Below are 22,733 nucleotides of genomic sequence, written 5' to 3' on the forward strand. Positions count from 1 at the left end.
TTGTGACACCTGTTTGAGCACTAAACTTGGAGATCTGGATTTGCATCACAGCTCTGAGATGAATTCACTTGTCCTTGCCCAGCAGTTTCAATACATGCCATGACAGGAATTATGTGCCCATTTAAAAGTGGAACAGTGTTTTTAGAGCTGCGGTACCTCTTATAAAAGGTGCACACCTTGTGTGCTAGGGTCACTGCAACAAACTGTTGTACTGAGAAAAACATAGTGATTTATGTGGCTAGGGAGATGACCCCCATTCTGCTGCCTAGAAAACCATTTCTTTTTATTCCAGTACTCTTACCATGGGACTACAGTAGATGGGGACTACAGAGGGAAAGGCTGCTTTCCCCTGTCCCTTCACCACTCACTGAACATTGTCTGCAAATGTGAGTTGGTTGGATGTATCGGTGTATGGTATTTTACCTGTGCAATTAGTAGCTACAGACTGGTGACATTGTCAGAATTGCAGGAGAATCTGAGTAGCTATGAATGCTATGGGAGACTCTCAGTTTCTGCATCTTATCATCCTTTCAGTATTGTCGGTTGAGATGCTTGCAATTGAGGCTTAGAATATGGACAGGCTAGCCATATTTGCAGGAAGAACAACAGATAGTCTCCAAATAAGAAATTTGCTGCACAACAGTGCAATGATTTTAAAGGGGTTCATCTGGACCAGCAGAGGGACCCAGGTGGCGCTGTGGTTAAACCACTGAGCCTAGGGCTTGCTGATCAGAAGGTCGGCGGTTTGAATCCCTGCGACAGGGTGAGCTCCCGTTGCTCGGTCCCAGCTCCTGCCAACCTAGCAGTTCGAAAGCATGTCAAAATGCAAGTAGATAAATAGGAACCGCTACAGCGGGAAGGTAAACGGCGTTTCCATGTGCTGCTCTGGTTTGCCAGAAGCGGCTTTGTCATGCTGGCCACATGACCTGGAAGCTATACGCTGGCTCCCTCGGCCAATAATGCGAGATGAGCGCGCAACCCCAGAGTCGGTCACGACTGGACCTAATGGTCAGGGGTCCCTTTACCTTTACCTTTAAGTATACCTTGTAAGGAAATTTAAATGGAAGCTTCTCTCAGCACTTGGTTACTTTACCCTCTTTTTAATTTTAATTTTTGGACAAATTTTAAAGGGGTTCATCTGGACCAGCAGAGGCTCGCGTCCACCTTGACCAGGGCCTCAGCACACTGGCATTTTTGCCCAGCCACACTGTGTGCTGATATTGAACCTGGCAAATGAAGTGCTGGGAGGTTTGACAAAAAATGTTAAAAGAACTCAAGTTTGTTATTTGTTCGATATTCCTGGCAATTGACATTGTTTTGTGCATATGGCCAGTGACTGTGGTCACTGTATCACTGTTGATTTTATACTATCCTGAATCATGTATTATTGCTTACACTGTTTTCATTGTATGGTTTGACTATTTCTGTACACTTTTTGACATTTTTAAATGTAGAGCAATATGTAAATGTATATAAAAAGTATTCACTATTTATAAAAAAAAACAGAAGGCACTGTTAAAACTGAAAGCATGTATTTGGAATTGTGTTTCTGGAAGAGGAAACCAAACTTTGCTTCTTAATATTTCTGAAGCTTGTGTAAAATAATCTTTAAAGTTGTCTGTCCTTCTTGGACTCTCCAGCTGTGTTCATAGCGAGGCACTCCCCTGTATTTAAAATGTCAACTTAAGCTAGGAGTTGGGAGGAAGCAGAGAATGGGTTGAAAGTTTCCTTGCTTGAATATATAGGCCTTAACACACACACACACACACACACACACACACACACACACACAACCCAGAAACCAGAGCTATTAGCAGATTGCCAGTCAGAATTGTTTCCTACTTGCAAAGCAGTTCTCCATGTAGTGGGGATTATGCAGGTGGGAGGGATGAAGATTGATTCAATCTTGCTCAGTGGAGACCGAAGGAAGATGCTGACTTGTCTTCATATACATTTTTCCTGGAATCCAACCTTCCCCTTAAGATGGCTTTGTCCTAGAGGACAGAGGTACAAGAATGGTGACTAACGTAATTCTTCACAGCTGGTTACTCTAAGCACATCTAAGCTGCTGAATATTCTATCATTAAAAAGGCATCCATCCCAAAAACTTCCAAAGTTGAAACCAGCTTGGGGTATTGGTTTGAATCGGTGTGTGTCTGGCGACATCATGTGGTACCATTTGGAAAACACATTTCCCAAGGCTCATTTATAATACGGTATGTATGGCTTTTTCACATGTGTATAAGAACTGTATTGATATAACCGTAGGTTGGGCATGCAGTAGGTTGGGCATACTCAACCTGAAATAATTCAGGGAGACACTTATATAGAAGAACAGGCAAAACACCACATTTATTGAATACAGTTCAGAGAAAAAGTGTGAGAGCTCTAATACATATCTTTGTGCACTGGTGGACTTACCCTGACACACTCATACAGTAACCCATATTCTGCAGGGCTATAGTTATCAGGGATAGGTTCTCTGGCTGTTAGATGGCCAGTCTAAGAAATAATGAGATGGTAGCATTAGATTGGAGGTCTTTAAGCGGAGGCTTGACAGGCATATGTCAAGAATGCTTTGATGGTGTTTCCTGCTTGGCAGGGGGTTGGACTGGATGGCCCTTGTGGTCTCTTCCAACTCTATGATTCTATGATTCCTCATTGAGGTAGAGTAAGAGTTCTTGTTGCCTTCTGTCCTAGCTCTTGTGCTCTTTTCCCCAGCTACCAGGGGACCTGTTGTTTATGCCTTTTTCTTTTACACCTTTTGTTATTTAGGCCACAGGGTATCAGAGATGGTTTATCCATCACTGTGCTGATCCTGGGATGCGCTTGCAATCTGAGCCCACACTTTCAGAGGCCCAGCTGAGCACTTACTTATAGTTCCAAGGAGATTAGGGATCTCAGGCTCAGACGTGGCATCTTCAGCCAACTTTGTTGGAATACCAAACTTTGTGCCAAAGCTAACATTGTCTGCTGCTCTTTAGAGCTCTTTCCTAAACTGAACGTTTGGTATTCACTCACAACATTCACTACCGATTTATATTCCATTGAGGACGTTAAAGACTGGTCTGCACCTGAGGTCAATATTGTAGAAATGTAAGAAAATGTATGGAGATTCTACTTAAAAGGCTGACTGGAAGCATTAAAGGCATCTTACAAAGGGAGAACATACGTGAGTGCTTGGCATGGAAAGCGCATAAATGAGTACAATAAAAAACACTGCTAACTTATTAAAATGTCTTTAAAAACATATGTCTTGCTTTAATTGCCTTGTCTTTTCACTGCCAAGATTTCTGCATCATTATGAACATAGGAGGTTTAAAAGACAAAATGAGCCAAGCCCTTGTAGATCTGTTGTTTATAGTAAGTAAAAGAAGTGCCAGTATGTTATGCTAGCACTAGCAGCTGTTTAGTGCGTAGGCATTGTTAGATCACTGCTGCTTCTGATAAGGAAGATAAACTAGGATTGTTTGAGCCCCACAGCCCCAGCTGCACTTTGGGATCATATTTGGTGCTTCAGATTTGGTCCCTGTTTGCTTTGGATTATTTGAGGGTGGGAGGTGACCCCTAATCCAAAGCAATATTCAGAAAACTGAAGCTTTGGTCCTCCTATTGGCTTTGCATTGGGAAATCAAAATGGCAGAAGTCAGAAAAAAAGAGAAAGAGACTGCAGTATTCCTATTGGGCACAATCTTGCTACAGTTAAATCTATTAGCTCAGAGGCAAGACTGTTGCATGAGGATGATTCACATTACTTATTTTCTTAGTTTTACTCTCTTTGTATCCAATACCTTTCTATGTAAACATTGTTATGCTTGCACCACTTTTCCAAGTGGCAAGAAGTTCCGGCAAATTATCTGGGTTTGTTCTTGAATGGAAGGGGGTAATGGAAGGTTTAAAGGCATTTCGTAATTATCTACAAATATACAAAATGAGCATAGATTTGAATTCATAACAGAACAGACAGCCAAATCCACTACGTAGCAGATCTCGAGGGGCAGTCATGCATCCCCTGAAACTCCTACCTTACAGACTACCCAATTACATAGCTGTCTCATAAACTGTCCCTTTTGTTCCTACAGAGAGAACGGGGTGGGTTTCTGATGGGAATCACATCAAAGTGACTACTAACCTGGTGGAAAGCCATCATTATATATATATATATATATATATATATATATATATATATATATCAGATATTCATTTATTTACCACTTTCTTTTGCTAAAGATGTTCTTAGATTCCTTCCAACCAGTTTCCAAAATGTCCAGTTGTAATCTAGGGCTTGGAAACCAAGCTTTATGAGGAACAGTTGAGAGAAATAGGTATGTTTAGTCTGGTAAAAAAGGAGTCTGAGTGGAGAAATGGTAGCCATCTTCAAATATCTAAAGAGCCGTTACATGGAGGATGAAGCAAGTTTGTTTTCTCCTGCTCTGTAGGTGAGGACCCAAAGCAATGGCTTCAAGTTACAAAGAAAGGGGATTCCAGCCAAACATCAGGAAGAACTTTCAGGTGGTGAGGCCTGCTTGGAACAGTGGAACAGATTCCCATGTGGTGGTAGACTTCCCTTCCTTGGAGGTTTTTAAGCAGAGATTGGACGGCCACTTGTCATGGATGATTCAGATTTCTGCGTTGCAGGGGGGTGGAATAGATAATCAACTCTACAATTCATTGATTCTGTGATGCTATAATCAGTTCTAAGTACATAAATAACACAGTTAAATCTTACCAGATCACCAGTGTACTAACAAACTTATAAACCAGAATCCATTTATGTTCAGATGCAGAAATCAAAAATCAAAAGCCCACTGACGCTTCTTGATTTCAACTGGTCCACTTTGCATTGAAATATCATTAAATACAGCCTACAATTCCAGGTCAAAAGAATCTGAATTTTTAGTTGTTATTCCATGATCCACTAGAGAGCGCTGCTTATCAAAAATGCTAAATGTACAAATGTAAGGTGTCCTCTGAAGCATCACATTTCCAAAGAGCCATTCAGCAAGGACTTTAACAGATTACATTACTACTAAAATCTTGACTGATGGGGGAATCATTTTTAAACCAGGAGCATACCTAACCCAGCAGCCCACGCACCTCATGCTTCTGTTCCTACCACCCACCTTCTTGGTATGTAGGTTTTTATTCTCTTTACTAGAAACAGCGCTTACCAAAGACGACCTCTCTGTTTACTGAAAATCTGAGATACACTGTGATTCATAGGCTAAAACTGACAGAGGTAGGGAATGACATTAAGAAATCTAGACTTGTGCAGTGCTTTCATATCAGAACACTTTGTTAATTCTCCCTTCATTAGACCTGTATTTCTCCTAAGGCGAACGTGCAGGGCAAGTTGAAGGCTGCATATAGCCAAGTGTCTTGATAGTGAGAGCAGAGCATAATCGGGTCAGCTCTGAGCCTGTTTTCAGTGTAAAGGTGTAGCCACAGAAGCACTGTTGTGTTGTGCAATTAAAACTTAACTCTTAGTGGTGTCACAGTGCTGTGAAGGGGAGAAACTTAGTATCAACCTGTGCACTTCTCTAATCAGATTTATAATTTATTAATAGTGCAATCCTATGCATGTTTACGGGACGCGGGTGGCGCTGTGGGTTAAACCACAGAGCCTAGGGCTTGCCGATCAGAAGGTCGGCGGTTTGAATCCCCACGACGGGGTGAGCTCCCGTTGCTTGGTCCCTGCTCCTGCCAACCTAGCAGTTTGAAAGCACATCAAAGTGCAAGTACGGTAGATAAATAGGTACCACTCTGTCAGGAAGGTAAACAGCATTTCCGTGCGCTGCTCTGGTTCGCCAGAAGCGGCTTAGTCATGCTGGCCACATGACCTGGGAGCTGTATGCCGGCTCCCTCGGCCAATAGAGCAAGATGAGCGCTGAAACCCCAGAGTCGGTCACGACTGGACCTAATGGTCAGGGGTCCCTTTACCTTTTATGCATGTTTATTTTGGGTGGGATGCTACTTTGTGCTTGGGTGCAGCCCCAGACATATTACTGCCTTAGGCAAGGACAAGATGCCACTCCCCATTCCACGTACAGAGGCCAACTGGGCTGACAGTTGAATCATTCATCAACTTAGTGTCCTCCACTGCCCCTGAGGGTGGCAGGGCAGTTATGCAGGTGGAACACAGACCAATCAGCTCTGTTCTCTACCAGAGGCAGGCTTAGAAACTGCTGAAAGGTTGCCACAACTGCCCCTAGCATCTGCTACCTGAGGCAGTTGCCTCATTCTGCCTAATGTTAGGACTGGTTCTAGACTCTCTCTCTCTCTCTCTCTGTGTGTGTGTTTAAGACTGCAGCCTGAAAGGATACTGATGTTTCTGATTACAAGCCAGATCAAGTATTCTCTTCCACCTATTCAAGTTAGCATTGTATCTCTTGCCTGTGCAAACAAAACATTCCTTCCTTCCTTCCTTCCTTCCTTCCTTCCTTCCTTCCTTCCTAATGATCTGCAAGACAGCTGCTATATAACAAGATTTTTAAAGCGCACAATAAAACAGGCATAGAAACAATGGAGCAGCTGAGTAGAACTAATAACTAATCACAAGCTTTAAATCTGGGATGAGAGGCTGTACCATACCAGACAGTAATGGAATTACAGAGAACAGTTTCAATAGTACCTCTATAAAATTGGACCAGCAATTCTTGGGGCAGATTAAATTTCCTTAGTTGTCGCTCTTATACCACTTTAATAGTCATAGGTTCTCCCACAGCATCCTGGGAACTGTACTTTGTTAAGTGTGCCTGGAACAGTAGGTCTAACAACTCTCAGCAGCCATAACAGTCTGCAGTCCCCAAGAGTCCTTGAGGGAAGCCATCCCTGTTAAAGTGGTATGAGAGTGCTTTGGATGAAAGCTGTGCATTTGAATGCACACCCGATCTGTACCTTGATCCAGTAAGTAATATATGCATGGAAGCTTGCTTATATGCACAGATTTCCTTAGCTAGACCTGGGCAACTCTGTATGATGGGGTTTGGCTGAATCAGTAGATCTGGATATAATTAAAAGAAAGAAGCCTCAATGAAGATTTAAAAGAAGAAGAAGACAAGATGCAACAGGACAATGAGTTGCACAAGGAAGTTTGCCCCAACAACCACTCACATGGCATCGCAGTAAAGGTATCAGTACATTTACAAGGCATTAACTTTAGTGCTTAAATATACCAATAATGGAGAAGGGCAGGATCGGGCACAGGACAAGAAACAGATGCACCATAGTAGCATTTATTGGAATAAATCACATTAACACCAGATGCTGCAGTTTAAGGTTCCAGTTATAATTCATGTTCATAAAGTAGCATGGCCTCATTAATATTTAACTGTGTGACTGCAGGGGAATAGATTAGCTGCACAGAGCACCTTACAAGCTGTGGCATTTAAGTGCTTTGACACTGAAAGCAAATAAAATATTTGCAGAAATCAGTTTCCTTAAGAAATAGGAGTGTCAAACGATATGTAAAAACAGAAATAGCATGGATTGAATATACACTCTGCGACAAAAAGAGGAGAGTATGCTGATGGAGATAACAGGAAGTCCAAAGATAAAATTTACTTTCTTTTCTTTTCTTTTTTTCTTTTTTTCTCCTTTCCCTTTTTTTCTCTGGGAAAGGAGGATTAGAAATACGATACGAAAAATTGTAACAAACAAACATAAATGTATATGTATGTATATGTATATGTATATGTATACAAGCATGAAGAACAATGTTCAGGTTTGGTGATGGGGAAAAATGAATAAATATCATTTAAAAAAAAGCAAATAAAATAACTGATTCTTCTGCATTATCGTGCTACAAGGGAAGTAAGTGACCCCAAACCACAAAAATGTACAGCTTCCCTTACTGTTTGACTAATTCTTCCTCTGAACAAATTATAACATTTACCGTGTTGGAAGATATGGGGATTTCCTTTGCTTAAAAGCCTTATGCTGAACCACTGACGCAGGCTGAGGTTGTGCTTTATAATAAGACAAATGAAAGAGGGGCTTTTAGCAATAGCAAACACCCCCCCTAGGGAAATATTTAAATATCAGGGCAAATTGGAAGGCAAATTGGGGGCATTTAATGTAGCCCAACAACCACTCAAGCTGAAGCAATTCTTGTGTAGCCTTCTTTCTTTCTTTTTTTAATGCATTCATGTGCATCTTGTGAGATGCTTAGAATTTTGTGATCCACATACCGTATTAAGAGTCCACTTAAGACACATGATCCCTGAATTCTGTGGCTCATACTGGTTATACAATAGACATTTTGAAGGAATTCAAAAAATATTTATTTTAATCTGATAATGTTGTTGGTAATAGTAACGGCTGCTACATTTAGATTACTTTCCTGCCATTCACCATGAGGTTCCAGGAAGAGTTACAGCAATTTAAAAATACAATGACATGTAATTGCTTTTGCTTTAGTTCTGACTGAATTTTCACCAACGCTATGGGAACAATAACTTGGAAGTTTCTTCTGTGGAAGGCCCAGGGAACAGTATCAGAGCAGTTCAAAAGCACAATAATATTCTTTTATGTTCCTATGCACCTTTGAGGGAATTTGCACAGAGGTTTCCCCAATAGATTGTGCCGATAAAAAAGAGGATAGATCAGAATCTACTGGCACAACACTGACTAATGTGCAGGGAGATCGGCCGGGGCGTTCTGTCTCCCAATTGTTTTAACACAAGGAAGAAAATAGCAGCCCGAATATACATTCGATTGCTGAAATGGGGTAACCAGGAATGGATTTTTGTTTGGAAGGACTGTGAGCTTAGCTCAGCTCAGCATCACATTTATTACTTCTAAGTGTATGGCCCCTTTCAGTCTTATTTTTTGTGTGTGAGAGAGTTTTTTTCTGCAGCATGTCACTGATACAATAACAGTACATTAGTGATGGATTTATTCTGGACCATCCACACACCATTCTTCTTTATTAGTAGTTCTGTGGTGCTTCCCCAATGTTACCATATTATTGCTGTCTGGAGGCACACATTTTCGCTATAGTGCAACAAAAGTAGGGCAGGACCCCCCACCGCACCGCTAGGAACGTCTGTGCTCTGAAAAGTTACAGGATTTCAACTGGAAACTATGGGGCATGAGCCTGCTGCAAGTAAAGCAGTGTGATTGCCCTGAAACTTTTGCTGGTGCAAATAGTGTTGAAATGGTGGTCATGTGAACTGTCCTCATAACATCATGAGTACCAACCATGATGAGTGCACAATAAATGGGGACATCTATGTCTTTTACCACCTGCCTTCTGGTGGTGGGTGTCAGACCTTTAGTAAAACACAAAAGGAATTCCACAAGCCTGAAATCTGCTCTCCTCTAGATTGTTGCCTTAGATGTGGCTTTAGGACACAATTTTCAATCCAGCCATATTTCCTAGTGCCTATGAGGTGTCCTTTTTTAAAAGAAACTCTTCCCAATGAGAGGTGGGGAACAAAATGAGAAAAGAGATTGCTGGCGAGAGTTGGGAGAAAGTTTTTCTCTGTCCTGTTTAGTATTAGTGTGTTAAATTAGTTCGGTTTTATTGCATTGATTTACTGATGTGCCTTATTTTGTTCTTAGCTTGTATGTATTCTGATAGGCTACTGTAATAGAAAAGAAAAAAGAAAACAATAGATATGCTTTTTGCTTTCCACACTCAGTCATAGGTTTTTTCCTCATTAAATCATAAATTATTTCACATTTCAATACCCCCAAAGGCATTAATACTGAGCTTTTGGTAAACCACAAGTGTTATTTAAATATACAGCACAATCCTACAAACTCAGAAGCAATGCAGGTTATGTTAATGCAGTACCCAGAATACTAGTTTGGTGAGTTAATTTTTTGCTGTTGGAGTAAGCATTTGCCTCACTGGGCAGGTTATTGTTTTTATATATGGCAGACTCTTATTTTATTTGCTGAATCCTATTCTTTTGCTGCTGTTATTTTATTTCTTCTATGGGATGGTTTTGTTTTTCATTGTCGTAAGCCACCCTGAGTGATGCAAATGCTTTGGAAGGGCAAGGAAAACATTTACTAAACAAACAATGAAATGAAATTTCCTTAATTAGCAGGCAGCCCTGAGACTCATGGGAAGATAACGAGATTATTCTGTTTCCTATCCCAGGTGTTAACTTTCTTTAAGATCGTTTGTGTGGACAGATGTGTGCCTGGGATACAGTTAGATTCTATCTTGACAAATAGAGAGTGTCATATATGCAATATATAATGTTAATGGACATAAATAATTATTTTATGGATTTATAGGTGATGGAAGAATAATATATAGCCCTGCTGTATCCTTTCAAAACCCCAAATGCTTGTAAATAAGTGAGTCTCATGCTGTCCAAAGCATGATGAATCACTGTTTCTACAAACCATAGCAAAATTATTCATTTTAACACCCTTTCCCCCTCTGCTTCAACAGTCTTTGTTTTTCCTGCCTATTCCCCTGTGCTTAAGAACTATATCTCTACATAATTTTATGAGTACAAATCCAAAGATCAGATGGGTGCCATTCCCATTAAACAGGAATCATGTGCGTTAAGAATCACAGCCGGAGATCAAGAGTGATTCTGTTTTTATAGTCTTCTCAAGTGAAAAACAGGAAAGACACCTAAGGAACTCCTTTACCCAGATATACTGGATTTTATAAGTGAGAAGGAGATGTGCTGGAAAGGGTTTTACCAGATTTTACAGATTGGCTACATATAGCCAATGTGGTGCTGTCCAGATGATGGACTCTCAAAATCTTCCATCATTGGCCATGTAGTCTGGGGCTGATGAGTGTTGTAGCCCCACATCTGGAGGGCACAATGTTGGCTACCCCTGAGTTATTCAGTGACTAACATTGCAATCCTATCATAAAATTACACCCACTGGCCAAGAATAGGACCACTAATAAATCTCCTTGCACCCATAGAATATAAAGATACAGCATGGTTAGAGTTATGTCAGCAAAGTTATATTGTTTAACAGATATTACATTATACAGGCACAATAGCTATGCAGGTGTGCAGCAGGCAAGGGAGAAAATGGCTGGAGTTTGGGACATGGCATTTGAAGGCACAGACATTGCCCGGCTCATAAGGGTCTCGTCATGAATAAGTATTCCTGAAACACCTTCATTACTAGCAACTGTGGTATGGTGTGGTCTAGGGGGCTAGAGTATTTCAGCTCTTGAGCAGGCATCCCCAAACATCGGCCCTCCAGATGTTTTGGACTACAATTCCCACCTTCCCCAACCACTGGTCCTGTTAGCTAGGGATCATGGGAGTTGTAGGCTAAAACATCTGGAGGGCCGCAATTTGGGGATGCCTGCTCTTGAGCTTTCAAATGCTGGAAATTACACAGGTCTTTGGCTCTTGTTACTGAGTTTAGTTGCCCTGGCTTGCTTTATTATACCTTGCCTGAGGTATAAACAACTCAGGTCCCAAATATCTGAAAGACTTCCTTCTTTTGACCCTCTCAGATTGAATACAGAAACTGGGCTGGGGGAACAACCCAGGAAAGGACATTGTCTGTGGCAGCCCCTAAGCTGAGGAACTCCCTCCCCAAAGAATTGTGCATCAAACTTTCATTATACAGATTTTGAACTGTTTTTCATGTATTTTAAATTGCTGAAACAGGTCCTGGGACCTTAGGGTGAATGTTGAGTAATTGATAATGGTGATAACAATGATGATATTGGTTTATTTTTATTATTATTTCTTGAAGCAGGAAGAAACATTATTGTTCTGTGTGCAGGCAGTTGGATGATATTTTATTTAAAACATTTCCCCTCTCTGATTTTTGGTTGACATAAGGTCAATAACCAACAGAGCAGGATAATACTATATATAATGTATATCTACTGCAAACTGTTAAAAACTTTCAGAAGAAAATGTCAGTTTCTGGAACATTTTAAGTGCATAACTTCATCTATATTGAAAGGTACAAAGGGATTTAGTCACAACTGCTGACACTGTAACAGCAAGAGCCTTAACACCTATTGACTGAGCTGATGTGATGTTCTAGAACATTCTGTCTAATGAGGGAAATTGTCAGTCTTTGAACCTTCATAGCATTCCAGGCTTTGTGAATCAAAGTAAATATTCAAAGGCTGAGGGAAAATGTAAAGGGAATGACAGGACAGTTGAGTGAAGCTAGCAGGCAGTATTCTTAAAAACAGAAACACAAAAGGTGATGGAACAGACGTCTGAGGGAAAGGATGACAGACCTGACTGAGAGTTTAAAAGGACGGGCTAATGAGTGGGGTTGGTTGCTGTGGAAAAACCAAGGAAAGAAAATGTATGCTGTTGACAAGAAACAATGAAAAAAGGTTGTAAATCTGGGGGAGCAAAAGAAAGTGCAGAAATTACAGGGGCACAAGCAGAGACCTGAAGAAACAATGGTGGGAGAGTCCAAAATTAAAGCGAGGTTGGCCTGTAGCTTCACAAAAAAAGGTCTATGGGCTGAAGGCAGGGAATGGAGAAGGAAGTTGTGATATTGTGGGTGCTAGGGTTCAATTTAATAGTTAATACAGTAGTTTAATAGTTCTGAGGCCTAGTCAGTGCCTGTTGTTGCCTTGCTACAGTTGCGGAAGACTGGAAAGCACTGCTGTGCATGAGAATCCTGCTCAGTTCTTTCATGTTCTCCTGTTACCCTGAGCAACAGGAGTCTCCTTCAGGAGTTACTCTCCACACATTTCAAGATTGTGTGTGAAGAGAGGGCACTGCATGGACCTAGACCTGTCCCGTTATCTGAAGGGGAATTTGGCTTAATGTGCGTAGGCTCCTCCATGCAACGGAGAACCTAAATTGCACCGTGTTGCTGATTTTGTGGAGAAGCCTGTGTGCATTCAGGTAAACGTGCATTCCAAGTGTGCATAGGTTCACCCTTAATACCTTCTGCCCAACACGTGAAGGTCTTAGAGTGGAGCTGGCAGGTATGGGGATATTGTGGGTGGAGCCAGGTGCGTCTTTTCCTTCCTCATCATTGCAAGAAGGCAATGGGGGTGGGCAATCCTATCCATTTTAGCTTTTCACAGTTTCTCATTTTTCCATTTTTTATTTCAATTTTCTACATTTCCAGTTGATTTTTTAAAAAATATTCAGCATTCTAGTGAAAATTCTCCCTAATATACATGTTTTTGTATGCAATTTTCCCTCAATATACACATTTTTCAAAGCAGTTTCCTGTAATATAAGGCATTTTTCTTATTTTCACTAATATATGCATTATATGCTTTTTATGCCCACTTTACCTCTGTATATGCATTTTTGTTCATTTTAAGCAATGTTGGAGAGGTACATTTCAAAATTCAGAGAAGTGCAAATTTTGAAAAATGGCTTTGTTTTGGCTCACATATTGTTTTGGGAAGTGTGAATTTGTCTTTAAATGCAAACTGAATTGAATTTCCCCCCCATCCTAAATGATGAATAAAACTATATGTAATGAACCCCCTCCCCTTTCTGTGCACCTGCTGGTGGGGACTAGAGACAATAAAACCCTAAGAAAATGAAGAGGGAGTGTATAATATATCATAAACTACATACCCGTCAACATTTCTCCATGAAAATAGGGGCATAACTAGCAAAGAAAGGCTGATAAAGAAGGCTGATCACTGAAGAATTGATGCTTTTGAATTATGGTGCTGGAGGAGACTCTTGAGAGTCCCATGGACTGCAAGAAGATCAAACCTATCCATTCTTAAGGAAATCAGCCCTGAGTGCTCACTGGAAGGACAGATCGTGAAGCTGAGGCTCCAATACTTTGGCCACCTCATGAGAAGAGAAGAATCCCTGGAAAAGACCTTGATGATGGGAAAGATGGAGGGCACTAGGAGAAGGGGACGACAGAGGACGAGATGGTTGGACAGTGTTCTCGAAGCTACGAACATGAGTTTGACCAAACTGCAGGAGGCAGTGCAAGACAGGAGTGCCTGGCGTGCTCTGGTCCATGGGGTCACGAAGAGTCGGACACGACTAAACGACTAAACAACAACAACAACAACTAGCAAACTGGGGGAGGGGGGTGGGGGAAGACCCTGTTCTGTATTAGTTTGGTGACTAACCCTTCAGTGAAGCATGTTAAATTGAAACAGAAACTAGGACTTGGTCATGCCTGGCTAGTAGTACTCAAGTGCAACAGGAGGGCAAGAGATGCTCCACCTTTTTTCTGGAAGGACTGCTGTGACTGAAAGACATGGAAACATCAAAGCTTTCTATACCCCCCACCCAGTATCTCCAACCAGGCAAGCAAGAGGCATTGGCACAGTTCAAAGATACATTCCAGCCAGGTAAAAGCACTCAAGGATGGTGAAGGCGTGGCCTGAGAAGAGCAGCAGAGCCTGGGAGACACCTGAGGGCTGGTTATAAAGGTTCCTCACTCCTTTCTTTAGGACCATCTCCATGTCTATCTATGAGTCCCATAGAAATGAGCTGTGAAGCTTATTATTGGCAGGAGCAACTCTCTATAACAACTTGAAGCATATTACCACATGGCACAATACTGCATCATGCAAGTCACTGCAGCAGCTTGATCTGCAGCAAGTACTTGACAATAATTGCTTTCATTCACCTGCTGACTTCTGCATATCAAAGGCTCAGAGGCTAGCCAAGCAGGGCTTTTTTTTTGGGGGGGTGAGGTGGGGTTGCCAGTTAGCACACCAGAGATCATAGAATCGAAGTTGGGAGGGGTTCCAAGGGTCATCTAGTCCAGCCCATGCAATGCTAAAGCATCCATGCAACCTAAAGCATCCATGGCAGATGGCTATCCAACCTCTGTTTAAAAACCTCCAAGGAAGGAGAGTCCACCGCCACCACCTGTTGTGGGAGTCTGCTCCACTGCTGGACAGCTCTTACTGTCAGAAAGTTTTTTTTAAAAAAATGTTTAGTCATCATCTTATTTATTATTTTCAACCTCTCTTGCAAGCCTGAGCTCATTCTGAGCTTTAGCCAGCCTGACTCCCCCCCTGCAACTGCTGGCTACTCAGGTGTACTCCTTTGTGGTTTTCCCCTTTCTTCTATTTCTTATACATGCCCTTCTTAACTCTCAAGTTCATCTGTAAGCTCTTTATGCAGCCACACCTGTTTCCTTAGATGCCTCCTACTTTTCTTTCTTGTTGGTAGTGTCCGCTGCATTTGGGCCTTCAGTATTTCTCATAATAATAATAATAATAATAATAATTTTTTATTTATACCCCGCCCTCCCCAGTCAAAACCAGGTTCAGGGCGGCCAACACCAATAAAATTACAATAAGACATAAAAGAAAAGAAAACAATTAATTAAAATACAGATTAAAATACGATATTAAAATTTAAAATTTAAAATGCAGCCTCATTTTAAGTAGTCCATAAATCAAAACCCTGAGGGAGGAAAACACAGGGGTCAGACTGAATCCAACCCAAAGGCCAGGTGGAACAGCTCTGTCTTGCAGGCCCTGCGGAAATATGACAAATCCCGCAGAGCCCTGGTCTCCTGTGAAAGAGCATTCCACCAAGTCGGGGCCAGTACTGAAAAGGCCCTGGCCCTAGTTGAGACCAATCTATCCACCTTATGGCTCGGAATCTCCAGAATGTTGTTATTTGTGGACCTTAAGGTCCTCCGTGGGGCATACCAGGATAGGCGGTCCTGTAGGTCCGAGGGCCCTAAGCCGCATAGGGCTTTAAAGGTCAAAACCATCCTTCTTGGAATCGCTTCTCATTGAGTATTTCTGACCAGGGGTGTAGGAAGGGGTACGTAGGGGGCGGTCCGCCCCGAGTGCTACTCAGGGGGGGGGGTGACAAATGATCCCTGCCTCCTCCCAGCTGTAGAGCGGCCAAGGGCATGTGCAGAGTCCGTATGGGCTGCCGCTCTCGCATGCTGTCCATATAGGTGTCCGTACGGGCTGCTGCTCTTGCGCGCCCTCCGCACGGGATGCCGCACATGCGCAGTCTATACAGGATGTCACTCACCCGGCAGCCTGTATGGCTGTTGCACATGCACAATCCATAGGGGCTGCCACTTGCACGGTGGCTGTACGGGCTGCCGCACATGCGCAGTCCTTACGGGATGCCCCGCCCTGGGTGCCGGAGAGGGTTCCTCCGCCACTGTTTCTGACTACGGGATCACACCCAGTAGCTTCTTCAGCTTGTCGAAATTGGCCCACACAGGGATTGAACACACAATCTTGGCATTGTTAGCACCACGCTGTCATAGTCCAGTGCCCATCAGCCTCAGGCAGCACAATCAATGTCCAGGGACAATGGGAGTTGCAGTCCAGGAACATCTGAAAGTCCACAGGTTTCTCCTTCCCTGTCCTACATTCTCACCTGAGATGGAACAGGCTTGAAAGGCTAACCTACAAAAAATAATGGCAGCTTTCAGTAACGAAGAATATAAAGCTAATAACTTATACTGAAAAAGCATCCCTTCCCCCCATATTAAAGATATACGCTTCTTCAGTTCTGAAAATGACTGCAAATTGATCTAGGATTGCAGGTTTTTAAGTATGCAATAAAACATGGGTGCACAGAGAAGTTACAGCTGTGGCCTTGGGCTACTAAGGAAAGTTATTTGCTTGTTCTGATGATTTGTCTTCTTAAATGGTCTCCTGGACACAGTGTGCTTTTTTTGTTTTTTATGTAAGTAGCTTCTCAATGTTGGCATTGGCTATTGACAAACTGGATTGACCTTTAGCTGCCAGTCAGGGCTGGCTCTAGGCTGGGTGGCGTGGGGTGCTGGGTTGGAAGGGGGGCGCTGCGCGGCAAAGCCACACGGAAACCACCAACCGCGGGAAGAAACGGGGCGGGGGCGCCGGAGCGATCTGTGCACCATGGCACCAGGACCTGCTTAAGACGGCCCTGCTGCCAGTTGATTACATTTTTGTTTTAGGATAATGGAGTGTCAGTGTATTTTAAAGTTACTGTTATCTACCATCTGTTTTTATTTTCCTTTTATCTGCTATATCCCCACCCTTTATTGTATTAATTTTTTGTGCCTAATTTTTGTATTTTTTTAATATATTTTCAGCCACCATGGGTGAAAGAGTAGTCTGTAAGAGCAAGGTAAAAATGCTTGCAAATAAAAGATGCCTGTTAAGAAGTATATTGTACACTGCCCACTGAGAAACAGGAGATCCTTTTTCTTGAATAATGGATCTCTTTCTAGATTACCCACCCCCCCACCCACCCCCCAATGTCCAAAAGTGTGGTGTCAAAGCTTTTGCTTTATTATATTCCCAGAGAGAAATCTTCAAACCCGCTCAAGGTAGAAAAAAATATCTTTTTCTCCAAGTTCCTTCCTGGAAGATATAGTTCTCAAACTGGTTTTAACTCTAGTTCCAGATAAATGAGTAAATATCTGTGTTACTTTCCAGTTTCCCTCTCTTCCTCATAGAGGATTCCCCCACTCCCATTGCAACATGTCAACTGCTAATTAACAGCATGATCCTAGACAGTTCTACTCAGAATTAAATCCCATTAAGCTCGCTGGGGTTTACTCCCAGATAAATGTCCATAGCATTGCAGCCTAACCCATTTACAAGGCACTTGGGAGCAATTATTGTAAGCTGTTGTCTTCAAAATTATATTAAATTTTCTCTAACTCATTTCCTTATTATTCCCCAATGGAAATTCCTAAACAAACATGTCTTCAGTGGACAGTAAAACAATTTGGATGGCAGAAATCCAATTTTTGCTCTGTCTCTCTCTAAGTGGCTTGGTTATGTATGAGAAATAATGTAATGCTTTATTGTCCAATTAGTTTGTTCTGTGTAACAAAAGTGTGGCGATATGTAGCGAAGTACTGTACAAAGGAAACCTGTTAGAGAGCTCATATTTTCCTCCCACAACTTGAGGATTTCCCTTCTCCGTTCTGCTCTTAAAGGCAGCTCCACTTCCTTCCTGACTTCTTTGTTGGGTAGGGTGGTCTCTTAGTTTTGCTGTGAGGGAAAGGTCATCTGTTTCATAATGAATAACCACTTACAGGTATTGTGGAACAGTTTGACCCTTGAAACTCATTGAGTAATAATTCAGTGGCTTGATCAAAGCCTATTTCTGCTTTCCTTTTTGCACCTCTTCTTTTGTAAATGCTTCACACAGGCTTTAGAGCCCTGAAGGGTGTGCGTCACCTAACAAAGCAATCCAACATGTCTACTCAGAGATTGGAAATTATAAGGATCTCATATTACACAATGCAGTGGTGATCAAATATTCATGAAGTGGTTCTTATGAGTGTGTTTATTTCACTTATTATCACTGAGTGACATTTCTGTAATTGATCCAGGTATTTTGCAGGTTAGCCTCTATCATGACTGGACATGGTTTTATTAACCACGAACTGAAAAAACAACAACACACACACGCATAAAGAAGAAAAATAGTAACCCACCCATACCCAGTTCCTACCAGTAGTTCAAAAGCTACCAACCACCCTGTACTTTTCCCTTCAGAAACTTTAAAATAAACTGTCAAGTGCTGCCTATAGTGTCATATCATGGGTGTTGAAAAGCCTATGTGAATGAATGGTAGAATACAGTAGAAATTGGAGTTCTTGGTAAAGTCCAGAAATAAACAGTAAATTGCAAGAACTCGGGCCAGAAGAAAAATGGAGGCAAACAGACTTGGTACACTCTGACCTGTGAATCTTTGCTGACGAAGAATTGTCGAAACAGGGCCTTGTCCTGATTTTTTTTCTGGAATTTATTTTTATTTGCCTACTATACTGGGATTGATTCCTACTTGAACTCTTCAACACACAAATAAAACCTTGTGAAGATGTATTTGAAATCCATTTTTCTTCTGGCCCCGAGTTCTTGCAATTTACTGTTTATTTCTGAATGGTAGAATACAGCATTTAGACAAATCATTAATCAGATGAAACCCAGCATCGTGTTCATTCCACGAAATGAGAGTGTGACTTATTCAACTTTACAGTAAACAGTGCCACTTCAAGATCAATATTTGTGTACCATACCATTTCTGGACTGGGGGCGTTGATGCAACCTTTTTCCATGGCAGGGGACTCTCCCACGGTGTTCCCTCCACTTGACGTGGGAGTAATGTTTTGCTTCTGTTCCACAGTAGGCTGAAGAACGAGAGGGAATCCTCTGTGCTCTTTCGTTTTGAGTACTTTCAGTTTGAACTATGTAGGTTGTGCTGTGCAATATGATTAAGCGGTCTTTCAACTGTGGATATTTTAGAAATGGATTTCCCTGAACGTGACCTTTTGAGATATATATGTATCTCATCGAAGCACTTTGTCCTGTGATTAAGGCTGTGGTCAATGTATCGTAGCACCAGTGAGTATCTTGACTATGGTGAGTACTTGGAAGATTTCTTTTTTCTTTACTTCAGTTCTGCTTAGATACATAGTTTAGCTCCAATCAAAACCTTTTATATTCAAGTTTTTAAATAATTGCTTTGAAAATATATGTACCTTTACAAAAATTCCTTACCAAAAAAATAAATAAATAAAATTCTTCCATGCATCATTTTCTGATCATTGGTTGGTCCTGATAAGGTATTATTTCGTTTTGTTTGTGAGTTAGTTATTAGCTAGATTTTCAGTTTCTTCTCTTTTTTCCTTTTAGACCTATGTATGAATATGGTCAAGGAATATCAGCAGATATGCATCTCTGTACCGTGTTTCTCATATTATAAGACACGTCTTATATTTATTTTTTCCTCAAAAAAACACACTATGGCTTATTTTCAAGGGATGTCTTATTTTTTTCCTCCTCCTTCTGCCGTGGCCGGCATTGCTGCTGCGCCTATCACTATGTCTTATTTTCGGGGTATGGCTTATATTCCTTGAATGCTTAAAAATCCTGCTATGGCTTATTTTATGGGTATGTCTTAAAATATGAGAAACAGGGTAGAAGCTGTAGTGTAGACAGTTTTTAAGATCAAACAAAACTTAGTATAAAGATTACCCCAAACCTATAAACCATAATCAAATACATAGTTAGGTGCACTTGTTGTTAAATCCTATGCATATCTACTCTGAAGTAGTTCCAGTTCTATAGGCCTTTACTTAAGACTTAAGACCAACTGTGTTCAGAAAATTGTAGCTTCGCTCTGTAATTGGATTATGGCCATTAACTTGGAAGGTATTTGCACACATATAAACAGAATTGACTTCAAAGAAAGTGTGCTTAAAATTGCACCATAAAACATGTATAAGACCTGCTGGAGATGAGTTAGGAGGATAAGCAAGCTGACTATATTTTGTTCAATAAACCATCACACTAGTAAAAAATCAGTTGAGCCCCTAGGTTTTAATTAGCTGAAATCCAAACAGTTCAGATTGTTTGTTGACTGAGGCCCTTCATTTGTTGCTTTTAAACAAATAACAATAATGGTTTATTATTAATTATAATATAGTAATAATTTCAGTACTGTAATGTGGTTTTTGTTTTTGGTTGCTACACTTATTAGGTAGTATGTAATTTTAAAAAACTTTGTGCTGGATTTTTTGGCTAAATTGTGTGGCATTTCTCATGTCATATTCTTAGGGAAGTCAGCTGTCATTTCTTGTTGTCTGCTTGATAAAAAGATTTCAAACGTAGTTTTCATTACTTCACCAGAAAATAGTTTTAAACTTTTGCAAATTTTAACATACCTAAAATTACATGTGAGGCAAGGACTATCCTGGGTTTGATTTTCATGCTAATTGTATTTCACGGACTGGTCTGAGAACTTCACAAACAGTATATCAGTAATCTTTACTAACAATAATTAAGGTATGTATGTAGAATTATGCCCATATAATAATGTGGGGTGATGCTGAGTGGCTTGCTTTATACCTAGCTGGAGAAGGAGGCAGAATTCGAATGGGGAACTTTCTGATTATTTTAGCCAGTGTGCTGCACAAGCACACACATCCCCTTATCCTGCATATGCCCCACTTGACCACTTGGATCTGTGGAACTCACAGGGAACTGCCACATAATACTACTTCTGCATTTGTAATAAAATGCTATATTTACCGCGGCAGCACCAAACTCCGGAACTCCCTGCCTATTGGCATCAACCACGTTCCTTTACTGTATTCTTTTCATGCCTGCATAAAACATTTTGTATGTGATAGGCAACACTATCCAGACATGTAGAATGCTGGTGTGTAATATAATCTCTATTTTGCGTATGTAGAATGCTGGTGTGTAATATAATCTCTATTTTGCGTACTGTTTATTTTCACTGTCTTTTGAATGCTTTTTCAATATCTCATTTTAACTGTGTTTTATCAATCATATTATTAATATTATTATTATTATTATTCACTTTCAATCAAGCAGTATGTAAATGCTGCAAAATAAAAACAAAACAAAGTGATTTTCAAAACATTAAAATAGCAAGGTGTGCAAATATACAGTGATTCCAGGGCCATTCCAGAGTGGGGTCCAAGGCAAATCACACTGTGTACCTCCCCATGCATTCACCACCACCACCACCCGCATCTCTACTATCCCTCATCCTTTTCATGGCAATGGTGATTACAGCAACTTACTTTTTGTTGTGTTATTTTTGAGCATGCACACAACTTTAGTAATTCTGGCCTCTGTTCTCCCTCTTCTTTACCTTTTGTGCACTGCTTTAGCAAAGCCAGTTCCACCTCTCTCTATGGCTTGATCTAGGAAGAAAGGCAGTGGAGGGCCTCATCATGTGGGTGGGAGGCAGCATGGCACAGATCCCAAGGTGGCTGCCGCTATTTGCATCCCCAGGAATGGATGGGGATGGAGGGGCAAAGGGTTCTCTCACTCAGTGCAGTACAAAATCATGTCACAAGAAGGTAAAAAAAGATTACAACTGCATTATCCCCACACCACACATTTTTAATTCCAGTCGCTTTCATCACTGTTTTGATTGAGAAGTGGTGCAATTTAATGTGGATTTGCACTAAACTTTCAAAGTAACATTCTTCATTGGGGGCAAGACGGTGTTCACATCAAATGCGCCAGTAGGATAATCAAGACCAAACAAGATGTACTTTAGACATGCACAAGGAGACTTTTAAAGCAGAACCCTCTGTAGAAGAGTTATTTTAGCTTGAAAAGTATACATCTTGCTAACAATCTTGTGATCTAGCTGTTTATCATTCTCTTGTGATTGTGGCAGTAGCATGATTGTCTTTTTGTCTTCTTCTTTGACATTTAAAGTCCTGCAAAAAACCTTGGGGGGGGGGGGAACAATTTCTTTCTAACATTAGCACTAATCTCAGCTTGCTCACCAGGGCAAGAAAGTGTGAGCACTGGCTGCCGATTAGTTTCTGGACCCAATTCAAAGTTCCGGTTTTGACCTATACTAAATGGCTCAAGGACTGCCTCTCCCTATGTGAATCAACACAGAGCCTGCAATCATCATTGGGGGCCCTTCTTCATTTCCCCCCCTCCCCCAGTGAGAAGTCCGAAGGGTGGCAACACAAGAATGGGCCTTTTCTGTGGTGGCTCCCCATTTGTGGAATACACTCCCTGGAGAGGCTCGCTTGGTACAAGCATTATATATCGTTAGGCACCAGGCCTTGGGCAAATTTAACAATATATGAACTTTTAAACTGTGTTTAGGGGGGTAGTGCTTCTGTTTATTACTATGTTAGATATTTTTGTGGTTTTTATTGTAAACCACCATGTGATTCTCAGATGAAAGGCAATATAGAAAATAAGTAAGTAAGTAAGTAAACCCTCTCCCCTCTTTTTTAATTATTAGAATGAACAGCAAGACTCTTGGAAGTTTCTTGATATGCATACCGGTCATCCATCGGATTCAGAAAGGTATTAACAGTTCTAC

General features: G+C 41.1%; 1 protein-coding gene across 2 annotated transcripts in view; it reads left to right on the forward strand.

Annotated features, from left to right (window-relative positions):
- The first annotated feature begins 5,021 nt into the window (after positions 1-5,021).
- The window catches only part of TNIP3 (TNFAIP3 interacting protein 3), a 96,561-nt gene continuing 78,849 nt past the window's right edge, over positions 5,022-22,733 (forward strand). Inside the window, exons 1-2 of one of the 2 annotated variants that reach the window (XM_088660372.1) lie at positions 5,022-5,130; positions 22,653-22,717. In XM_088660372.1, the coding sequence (XP_088516498.1) occupies positions 5,101-5,130; positions 22,653-22,717 (95 nt within the window). In that variant the 5' untranslated portion in view covers positions 5,022-5,100. The remainder of the gene's footprint in view (positions 5,131-22,652; positions 22,718-22,733) is intronic. The other variant, XM_088660371.1, reaches the window with a different exon arrangement.

This window comes from Zootoca vivipara, chromosome Z1 (genome assembly GCF_965207765.1).
Source record: "Zootoca vivipara chromosome Z1, rZooViv2.hap1.1, whole genome shotgun sequence".
Classification (NCBI taxonomy): Eukaryota; Metazoa; Chordata; class Lepidosauria; order Squamata; family Lacertidae; genus Zootoca; species Zootoca vivipara.